Source organism: Malaclemys terrapin, chromosome 1 (genome assembly GCF_027887155.1).
Source record: "Malaclemys terrapin pileata isolate rMalTer1 chromosome 1, rMalTer1.hap1, whole genome shotgun sequence".
Lineage (NCBI taxonomy): Eukaryota > Metazoa > Chordata > Testudines > Emydidae > Malaclemys > Malaclemys terrapin.
Window position 1 is genome coordinate 6,780,107 of NC_071505.1, and position 11,436 is coordinate 6,791,542.

General features: G+C 49.1%; 1 protein-coding gene across 1 annotated transcript; it reads left to right on the plus strand.

Annotated features, from left to right (window-relative positions):
- Positions 1-2,271: 2,271 nt before the first annotated feature.
- On the plus strand, positions 2,272-8,228 carry LOC128830055 (tubulin alpha-3 chain-like). Its single transcript, XM_054015698.1, has 3 exons — positions 2,272-2,467; positions 5,917-6,065; positions 7,132-8,228. The coding sequence occupies exons 1-3, from the start codon at positions 2,287-2,289 to the stop codon at positions 8,110-8,112; spliced, it is 1,311 nt and encodes a 436-aa protein (XP_053871673.1). The 5' UTR covers positions 2,272-2,286; the 3' UTR covers positions 8,113-8,228.
- The last annotated feature ends 3,208 nt before the right edge of the window (positions 8,229-11,436 follow it).

Genomic DNA, 11,436 nt, shown 5'->3' on the forward strand with positions numbered 1-11,436 from the left:
CGGCAAAGCCAAAGTCTCACCACCCCAGGGCTTCAGCCCCAGGCAGGGGGCCTGTAACCTGAGCCCTACCACTCAGGGCTGAAGCCCTCAGGCTTTGGCTTTGGCCCTGGCCCTGAGCCCCAGCAAGTCTAAGCCAGCCCTGGCGATCCCATTAAAACGGGGTCCCGACCCACATTGGGGTCCCGACTCACAGTTTGAGAACTGCTGAAAGTGACCCATGCTCCAGGCTGCAGAGGAAGGTGAACCCCCCCCCCCCCCCCCCCCCAGGGTCTTTGCTAGTCTGACCTCAGGGAAAATTCCTTCCTGACCCCAATTATGGTGATCAGTTAGACCCTGCGCATGTGGGCAAGCCGCTGGCCAGACACCGGGGAAAGAATTCTCTGCAGTAACTCAGAGCCCTGCCCATCTAGTGTCCCATCGCGGGCCGTTGGGGATATTTGCTGGTAGCAGTCGCAGGATCAATACTGTAGTATCCGAGCACCTCCCAATCCTTAGTGTATTTTTCTCACAGCCCCCCGGTGTGAGAGGGAAGGGCTCTCATCCCAATTGTACAGAGGGCCAAGAGACAGAGGGGCCCAGATCCTCAAAGAGATTTAGGCACCTAACGCCCATTGAAAGCAATGAGGCACCTAAATCCCTCGGAGGATCTGGGGCCTGAGTGACTTGCCCAAAGTCCCACAGGAAGCCTGTGCTGGAACAGGCATCTCTCAAGGCCTAGGCTAGTTACTCTCACCGGAGCATCCGTCATCCCAAGAGCATCCAATTTGTCTTCGAAGGCAACACCTAGGAGAATGGACTAAGCACCGCACCCCTGTGAGTACAACAGAGGGTTTAATGTCTCGGACACCCCCCAAGAAGGGGCTCCGTAGCTTTAAACTTGCAAGCAGCTTCAGGTGGTGCCCCTTGCAAGCAGGCTATAAAGTTCCAGTGAGCTACAGCAGGAGAGTTATCAGAAACTACTGCTAAGAAAGTGCTTAGACTTGATTGCCATGGTAGGTGTCTACAACTGAGGTTTTGTGGGTCAGCTTGTGAACAGGCTGGAGATTGTGAGGTCTCTGGCGACATGTGCTTTGCTACTGTCTCTTGGGATGCTAATGCAAGCGGTGGGTTTTGGGGGGTGCTTTTTGTTTTTGGAAGGGCTTGTGGCTTATTAAAGCAGGAAGTGTTCCTTATAAGTATAGCTTTACCTCTGATATCTAGTTTCCCTTTCAGACCTGATCAAATGCTGCCTAGGATGGTATAATCCATTAAAGTCTAGGAGCTTTCAGTTGACCGGCTTGCTTTTTCCCCTTTGGCCTGTTGCCTCAGTGAGAACTTCTCAGGATAAGAATATGACACTTGTATGGCTGAAAGGACCCTTGACCTGGGATTTGACCTTGAGGCTTGAAGATCCCAAAAGCACAGCCTCCTACCACTTAAGCTAAAGGAGCAATTCAGTTGACTGGGGAGGTGGGGGATAGTATTAGTCTTTTCCCCTCTAGTAGCTGGCCCTCTACATACACTAAAGGTTGTGTTCTAGTGAAATATAAATGCAGAATGTTCAGGGGTGGGTGTGATTCCTTCAAGCTATTTCACTTTCCTAGAATAAGGTTCTTCCCTGGCATGTCGGTGCCCCTGACACAAGCTTCCCTGGTCTTGCCAAGTGTGTGATCCAGTTAGCCCTTGATCCTGATTGAAATCAGCTGCCATGGCTTCTGAGCTAAAGTACTTCCCCGCAGCATTAGACAGGCTACTAGTGAGTCCCTTGGACTTGGCATGTTACTGTGCTACTGACCTGGCTGTCTGAGAGGTCCTGTTCATTCCATACAGCTCCATTATGGACATGCCAATGTTAAATACAGGCACAAACTGCTTCTCTTGGACTTAGTCCAAAGTGGTAGAGATGGTCACTGAGTCTCAAGCTGGCTTAACTTCTCCATACAGCTCCCTAAGTAGCTTTGTTTCCTCAAACAGATTCTTCACTTGCCCCCTCTAGGGGGAGGGAAACTGTGTGGGGCAGAACTCCTGGGCACCCTATAATAACAAACCAGTCATGGAGGGGTCAGAGGAGAATAGACTTCTAGCAAAAGACTTCAGGGTGATGTTTAAGGTCTCTCTAGAAAAAGGGAAAATATGGGAATTTTATCCTTCCTACTGAAAATGAATCCTGATCCTGCAAGGTAGAAGGTCCCACTGATGCAGGGTTGAGGTTGTCTAGGTCTGTTATTTGTGTGCGTGGCACATACAGCCTGTGTCTCTTTCCAGAGGGAGTGTCTTTCCATCCATGTGGGCCAGGCTGGAGTCCAGATGGGCAATGCCTGCTGGGAACTCTATTGCCTAGAACATGGAATCCTACCAGACGGGACCATTCCTGCCCCAAAGGCAAGTGAACAAGTGGATTCCTCTTTTGAGACTTTCTTCTGTGAGACTGCAGCAGGGAAGCATGTTCCCAGAGCCGTGTTCATAGACCTGGAGCCAACAGTCATTGGTAAGATACTGACATGGCTGAATCTCCTTGACGTACAGTGTGACTGTCAATCTTGCCATGTCCTCTCCATCCCAAACTGCAAACACTTGCAGGGTTGGGAGAATGGCCTCCAGATTACTGGGGTCCAATCAGGCAATGAGCTAGCTCCACCCCATCCCTTTCCCAGCCTCACCAGTGGGGCCAGATTAATTCTCCTGTGGGCCTGAGGCTATTGGATTTGGTGGGGCCCCTGTATACAAGTCTTTTCCTAACTTAAAACAAAAATCACAATTATGGCATCAAGGTTATTAACTTTATACTAAACTTGCCTTTTAATTAACATAAAGCTGTTCTGTGGTTACCTTTCAGTCTTAAAACATGTCGCATATAGTTCAGTTAATTCAAAATAGCCTACTTCTTACTTTAAAACAGCTGTTGTATTAGTTTCTTTCTGGGAGGGAGTTTGGGGGCAGGCTGGGGCAGAGTGTTGAGGTGCAGGAGAGGGTGAGAGGTGTGGGCTCTGGGAGGGGGCTTGGTGCAGGAGGGGATTCTGACCTGGGGCAGGGGGGGTGGGATGCAGGAGGGGGTGTGAGGTGCATGTGTAACCCCCACACCTTTTGGGTGTGGTGGTCTGTCCCATCTAGAGCCACCGAGACCATTAGAGATTAATGAGACTGCTCTACAGCCTCTGCTAACAGCCAGTTGGCTTTTAGCTCATGCACTAAGCTCCGGAGGTCCCTGGTTCGATCCTGCCCACCGGCGCCCAGGGTCTGTCGGCACTAGCCAGGCTCTGGCCGGCAGGCGCTTACCACAGATGGCTCCTGGCTGGCAGCTCAGCAGGGCGCAGGCAGGCTGCCTGCCATAGCTCCATGCCGCTCCGAGAAGCAGCTGGCTGCTGGTAGATCTCTGCACACCCCCAGGGGAGAGGGACAGTGTGTCTCTGTGCACTGCCTGCAGGGATGGTGCTGGGGGTAGGGGCTCTGCGTTGAACCCCCCTGCCCCGCCAGGGGGTGCAGAGACATGCCAGCAGCCATGGGAGTGGTGTGGGGCCACGGCATGCAGGCAGCCTGCCTGAGCCCTGCTGCACTGGGCTTTTAGCGGCCTGGAGACGGTGATCAACTGGCAGAGGTTCCGGGATCAACCAGTCGATCACAATCTATGAGCTGGTGACCACTAAATTGTATATAATTATGGATTTATTTCTGTGGGGCTTCCCTTAGCCTGAGGCCCTGGGCTGCAGCCCCTAAAGCCCCTGTATTAATCCAGACTTCTAGAGAGGGTGTAACTGATAGGCCTTCATTCAAATAGTGGATGTTCAATATTAAAGGGATGCTGCTGGATTGCAGGACCTCTGTTTAAAACATGGTGCTTTATTCATCAATGAAGACCAGACTCCCAAAGTGTCCCGTTGGGATGAGCCTCCCTGGGTGAGGTCAGGGAAATGGGCACAGGAAGGTTGTGGCAGTGGCTAGTGCCTTTCTCACCCAAGCAACTTCTCTCCCTCCTCCCTATGTGCAAGGGTCACTATGTGGGAGTGGGGAGGAGAGAATGCAGATGGTGAAGGAAGCTCACGGTGGCCAGCCTGGTGGAGGGATGCTCTCGCTGCTTCATATCCTAGATCTCCTCCCCAAGGTCCATATCCAGTCTGGGCACAGTGTCACTAGCTCAGCTGGCTTGAACCTGCCATGCTGAAATGTTTCTGAGAAGTCAGAGGGGACAGTGGAACAGACCCTGACAGTGGGGACAGTCTCTGGGCTTGGAGACATGTGGTTGCCCCATGTGCAAACACAAACCTACCTCATGGCCTCCAAAGGGCTGGCATTCTCCTCTTTCATGTGCATTGGGGAGGGAGTGATGCCCGTGGGGGGGAACATGAGGCGGGATCTGAGACACAGGGTCGCTTCTTAGAAGAATATCTCTGTGCTTGTTACTACACCTCTTCAGAGCACAGGAACTGAACACTGCAACCTCCTGCAAGTCCCTCAACAGGGACAATTCCCAGCTCCCATGAGCTAGCACAAAGCTGCAGTGTCTGATAGGGGAATTATTCCCGGAAGTCACTTAAAGTAGTTTTAACCCTCTCATTCAGGGTCTCCTGGTGGACTCATTGCTGTAGCATCCAAGCAGCTTGGTGTGATGGGTTCAGTCACAGAGACCCCCTTGGGACTGTTACCTGATGTGCTGAGATTACCTCTGAGCCCATTTTCCCTGGCAGCTTGGAACTCTGAACCCTGCCTTGTTGAGCCAGACATGCTAGCCTGCTGCAACCCAGACCTAGGTCTGGTCCATGCCCCAAAGCTGCAGGCTTTAAGTGAAAACAGCTCCACTGGTCACCTATCTCCAGCACCCAGACACCCAGTTCCCAATGGGATCCAAACCCCAAATAAATTCATTTTACTCTGTATAAAGCTTATACAGGGTAAACTCATAAATTGTTCGCCCTCTATAACACTGATAGAGAGATATGCACAGCTGTTTGCTCCTCCAGGTATTAATTACTTTGAGTTAATTAATAAACAAAAGTGATGTTATTAAGTATAAAAAGTAGGATTTAAGTGGTTTCAAGTAATAACAGACAGAACCAAGTTACCAAGCAAAATAAAACAAAACACGTGAGTCTAAGCCTAATACATTAAGAAACTGATTACAGGTAAATCTCACCCTCAGATGGGCCAATAAGCTTCTTTCACAGACTAGACTCCTTCCTAGTCTGGGCCCAATCCTTTCCCTGGGTACAATCCTTGTTAGTTCCAGCAGGTGTCTTAGGAGAAAAGCAGGGGCTTTCTCAGGACTGGGACCCCTTTTGTTCTGTTCCACCCCTTTATAGCTTTGGCACAAGGTGGGAATCCTTTGTCTCACTGGGTCCCCACCCGTCCTTCTAAATGGAAAAGCACCAGGTTTAAGATGGATTCCATTATCAGGTGACATGTTCACATGTCCTGTGAGACCCCCTCTATTCTTCCACGGCTGGTCTGCAGGTATACAGGAAGGCTTGCAGGTAAATAAACCATTTACAACCAATTGTCCTAGTCCATGGGAGCCATCAAGATTCTAGACCACCATTAATGGCCCACACTTTGCATAATTACCACAGGACCTCAGAGTTATACTTCATATTCCTAGTTTCAGATACAAGAATGATACATTCATACAAATAGGATGAACACACTCTGTAGCTTATAAGCTTTGTAATGATGCCTTACAAGAGACCTTTTGCATAAAGCATATTTCAGTTACATCATATTTGCACTCAAGCAGATTTCCATGAAACATTATGGAGTGCGACATCACACTTGGGTCTCATGAAACCTACTGTGTGGGCCTAACCTACCCTTGGTTTAACGCACTGTGGCTTTGCTTAGTTGCCCTGGCAGTTTATGCGCCTCTTCTCACGCTCTTGTCTAATAGCAGCTCCATTTTAATCCTGGTAGATTGCAGATATCTCACTCTATGGTCTGACTCCCCCACAGATGAGATCCGCACAGGGACCTACCGCTTGCTGTTCCACCCGGAGCAGCTCATCACAGGCAAGGAGGATGCAGCCAATAACTACGCCCGAGGTCACTACACCATTGGGAAGGAAATCATTGATAATGTATCGGCCAGGATTCGCAAAATGGCAAGTAGGAAAATCAGTTTTGTAAGTGTTTGTTTGGTGTGGCACAGCCTGGCATAGCTCTGCTGCGTGGGTTGGCTGCAGAGTTCAAACCCTGGGTCTTCATGCGTCTCATCCTGAGCTTACATTGCTGGTGCTAAGGGACAGATTCCCCTAGGAACCCTCTCCCCTCAGGAGGGAGCACAGGGCCCTGCTCCCATCACAGAAAGGCAGTGGCTCGCTTTCCACCCATCCCCTTAGGAGCAGAAGTGTGGGGTCCAGTCTCTCCCAACCACACCCTGAATGGTTGTAAGGGTCCCAGTATGTACCCTAGCAGCCAGTCTGTGCCTGTGTATCCCACCGGTGAGGTATGTTATGGCTTGGAGGTTCCCAGCGTGTGGCCATGAGGGCAGAGTGGGTGGGCTGGGCACTCTTTGCCCTGACCACACTCCTCTGCTGTAGGTGGGGGTGGCTGGGCCCCCCAGGGAATGGATCTGGGAACCAATGCTCCACTGAGATGCATAGGACCCCTCACACTGCTTAGAGCTCGTGTCTCGGACTCAGGCAGGCAGCATTGCACTGGTGACACTTGGCTCATGCTTCCAAGCCACCACAAGGGCTAGGAACTCTCTAAAACGGAAGCTGAAAGCCTCCTGGAATAACGTGACCCAGTAGTTGAGCTTCTAGGTATGGGCCTGTCATGCATGGGAACTTCATAAAAACATTTCTCCAAAATGCTTGGGACAAGCTATTGAACAGGTATCCCTCTTACCATGCTCCCCACTCACCTGCTGGCATATTGCCTACACTAAAGGTGAACCCCCTAAAAAATAAATACACTAAACTTGACACAGAAGCAGGGTCTGCTTCACTAGCTGTGTTGGCTGGACCTTGTCCAGGGTAGGCTGTGACTTGTGCCCACACAGCCTGAGGCGGCAATCTATGGCACGTTTCACCTCACTGGCAACTGTAAGTGATGACTAAAAATGTATCACTTGTGCCTTGTCTCAATGATGGTTTCATAAACATGGTGCTCTAAATCCCAGCCCTCAAGAAGGGAACAGGAGTCAAACTCTTTCTTCTACTGCAGGCTGACCAGTGCAGTGGCCTTCAAGGGTTCCTGGTCTTCCACAGCTTCGGAGGAGGCACAGGCTCTGGATTCACGTCCCTCTTGATGGAGCGTCTCTCAGTGGAGTTTGGGAAGAAGTCCAAGCTGGAGTTCTCGGTGTACCCTGCCCCACAGGTCTCCACTGCAGTGGTGGAACCCTACAATTCCATCCTGACCACCCACACCACGCTGGAGCACTCGGACTGTTCTTTCATGGTGGACAATGAGGCCATTTACGACATCTGCAACCGGAACCTCAATATTGAGCGTCCCTCCTACACCAACCTGAACAGGCTGATAGCCCAGATAGTGTCATCCATCACTGCTTCCCTGAGGTTCGATGGTGCCTTGAATGTGGATCTCACTGAATTCCAAACTAATCTGGTGCCCTATCCCCGCATACATTTCCCCCTCACTACCTATGCGCCCATAGTCTCGGCAGAGAGAGCCTACCACGAGCAGCTCTCGGTGCCTGAAATCACCAACGCTTGCTTTGAGTTCTCCAACCAGATGGTGAAATGTGACCCCCGCCGAGGCAAATACATGGCTTGCTGCCTGCTGTACCGGGGGGATGTGGTGCCCAAGGATGTGAATGCAGCTATAGCCGCCATCAAAACCAGGAGGTCCATCCAGTTTGTGGACTGGTGCCCAACTGGGTTTAAGGTGGGCATCAATTACCAGCCCCCCACTGTGGTGCCGGGGGGAGACCTGGCTAAAGTGCAGCGGGCCGTCTGCATGCTGAGCAACACCACGGCTATTGCAGAAGCCTGGGCCCGTCTGGATCACAAGTTTGACCTGATGTACGCGAAACGGGCCTTTGTGCATTGGTATGTGGGGGAGGGGATGGAGGAGGGGGAGTTCTCCGAAGCCAGGGAGGACATGGCTGCTCTAGAGAAGGACTATGAGGAAGTTGGGTTGGATTCTGCAGATGGGGATGAGGAGGAGGAAGGAGAAGATTATTAAACACTTGTTCTAGGCATTAGCCTGGCAGTGCTATTCCCCTTGTGGGCTAGATGATTCTGGGGTTACATTTAGTTACTTGCAGTCTTGCTGCTAGATGCATCACTGAGTATCCCTTTGATCGTTCCAGCATGGAAGAGGATCGTGTGTCCAATGACTGTCATATCCTCTGCTTGCCCGTTCTCTTTGAACTGGAACTGTGAGAATAAATTCTTAACTGCAAACTTCTGTCTCCCATTCAACTAATTCTGGCTAAGCCTGGAGGTGGGAACTCTGAAAGGCGGGTGTCTACAGTTAGACTTTTGCATGCCTGTTCGTACAAGATTTCAAATGACCTGTCTTTCAGGTGCGGAGTTTCTGCTTCTCCTGCAGATTGCAGTGGAGCTGTAGGGGCTGGGCTGTGGGTGTAGCCTGAAGTTACACACATGAGTGTCAGACTCCTTCCCCTGAACTCAAAGGGTACATCTACACTACAGCGGGGAGTCGATTTAAGATACGCAAATTCAGCTACGTGAATAGCGTAGCTGAATTCGACGTATTGCAGCCGACTTACCCCGTTGTGAGGACGGCGGCAAAATCGACTTCTGCCGCTTTTTGTCGGCGGCGCTTACTACCACCTCCGCTGGTGGAGTTAGAGCGCCGATTCGGGGATCGATTGTCGCGTCCCGTCGGGACGCGATAAATTGATCCCCGAGAGGTCGATTTCTACCCGCCTGAATCGGCGGGTAGTATAGACCAGACCAAAGATTCCAAGTGCTTGGATCAACCACTAGGTTCTTGAGGAGGAAAAGGCTCTGCCATTCTTCAGCCATAAAGTACTGCCAGACCCAGAAAGTGTGTGTGTTGGGGGTGTGTGTGTGTGTGTGTGTGTGTGTAAGGTGACATGGGGGGGCCCACTGGAGAACAAACAATGGAGTTTTGTGTAAAATGCTGCCGGATAGCATGCATTTTCCAGCTTCTCCCAACCCTAATTCTGTGTTGCTATCCCCACAGCTGCCAGTCTCATCGTACAACAGCAAAGTACTTGCACACAAGGAGAAATCTATGACCAGCAGAGTTAAGGACAACAAGGAGTTTTTTTTAATATTAGGAATAAAAAGAATCCTGAAAATGGTATTAGCCCATTACTAGATGGAAATGGTAGAATTAGCAATAATAATGCCAAGAAGGCAGATGTGTTCAATATTTCTGTTTTTGCATTTGGGGGAAAAATATTGTCTCATGGTGATAATACCTTTTCCTTTCCACTAGTATCTGTGGAGGATATAAAATGAACAGCTACTAAAGTTACACTTTCAAAATCCACAGGTCCAACTAACCTATCCAAGAGTTCTAAAAGAGCTGGCTGAGAAACTTGCTGGCTGATGAGTGTTGATTTTTCAATAAGTCTGGGAACACTGGAGAAGTTCTAGAAGACTGAAAGAAAGCTAATGTGCCAATTTTCAAATGAGATGAGCTAGGTAATGTCATCAGGCTGACAGGTCTCTAAATCCTCTAAGATAATGGAATGGTTGATATAGGATTCAATTACCAGGCGTTAGTTCTCTTTTTAATGTTCATGCAAATCAACATGGGTTTATGGAAAATAAAACCTCTGAGACTAATTTGATTTTTTTTTTCCAACTGAGACTGCAACTTTGATTAAGTATATTAGAACACTATTACCTTTGACTTCTGTAAGGATTTGGCTTGGTACCACATGACATTCTGACTTAAAAAAAAAAAATCCTATAAAATTAACATGGCACATAACTGGATTAAAAATTGGCTAACTGACAGGTCTTAAAATGTAACTCTAAAGGGGGAGTTGTCAGTGGGTGTGTTTCCAGTAGGTCCTCTAGGGCTTTGTTCTTGGCCCTCTGCTCATTAACATTTTTATGAATAATCTGGAAGAAACACACAATCTTCCCTGATTAAAGTTTGCAGGTGCCTCACAAATGGAGGGAGTGGTAAATAACCAAGAGGACAAGTCACTGATCCAGAACGATCGGGATCGAGTCGTCAACGGGTGTACAAGCAAAGGATATGCATTTTCATAGGACTACACAAAAATGTATACAGCTGGGAACAAAGAATGCATGGTAAGTCATGCATACTGCCTAGTCTGGCCCTCTAGCCCCTCCTCCACCACCCAGCCAAACCAGGCTTCTGTGATAAATGATTATTAAAACCAAAAGTCACATATATTAGGTTCTTCCAGTTCCAAGCTCAAAATGTATTTCAGATCTTACCCAAAACCCATGCCGGTAGCCAATCCTTTAGCAACTAAAGGTTTAATATTAAAAAAAAGCACTAAGTGATTATACACTACAGTTGATTTTAGAGTTTGTAAGTCAGGCTATGACTATCGAGTCCTGGCTCGCGTGTGCCTTGCTGAGTCATGAGGCATTCAGGGCCTAGGTGCTGCCTGAAGGGACCTCAGGAGGGGTCCCTGGAAGAACTGATTGTCCTTAATAGGCCAGCCTTGATGTAAATCTGTCTTGAGGGTGATACCTAGGAACACAACAGGTGTGAGATAGAAACAACTAGCAAAGTTTCATAACCTCATCTACAATGGTGATGCATGTGTATAAACAGGATAACCCTACTTAGCAGACCATGCCTTTTCCAATGATTCTTTATACAACATTTATCACAATTGTGCAACAGTGGTGATACATTAGTGTAAACAGGCTCGCCTTTCTTTTACACAGCGTCACACATGATGGGGAACTCCAGCCGGGGAAGCAACAACTCTGAAAAAGATTTTCACAAGTGTTTTTATCATACAGCTTATCCTGGGTCCCCAAACAGAACAAGCTCTGCTGGCACAAGCCCTTGTGTGCTGCACTAACTGTATGTTCACTAGGGCTTTTGCCAGCATAGAAATACCCCGTTCAACATCACACCCCACTGGCCAGGGCTAGACTGGCAAAAGTTCCCAGTGGAGCCTTGGTCGTTGGCTGGCTTAGTGCCCATCCAACATAACACCCGTGACACTGAGGTACATTTTCACTGTTCATCTTGTTGTATTACAGGAGGGTGTAGCCTCCCCAGCTGAGATCACCAGGTTGCTCTGTGGAAGGTGCAGTATAGAACCATGGAGATGACCTCTGAAGAGCTTACAGTCTCATAGATAAGGGACAAAGCCTGGAGGAAAGGCAGTAACTAGGCCTAATGTGGGCCATGTCTACACTGAGTGCTTTACTGGGACACTATATCAAAGCACTCCCAGTGCGGATGCAGCTATACAAGCAAAACTGTGCTTTGAACCCATCCAGTACAATCGCCCCTGCGGGTGAAATGAGCTATGCTGGTAAAAGCAGTCTACTGCTCTAGCTATCTCTG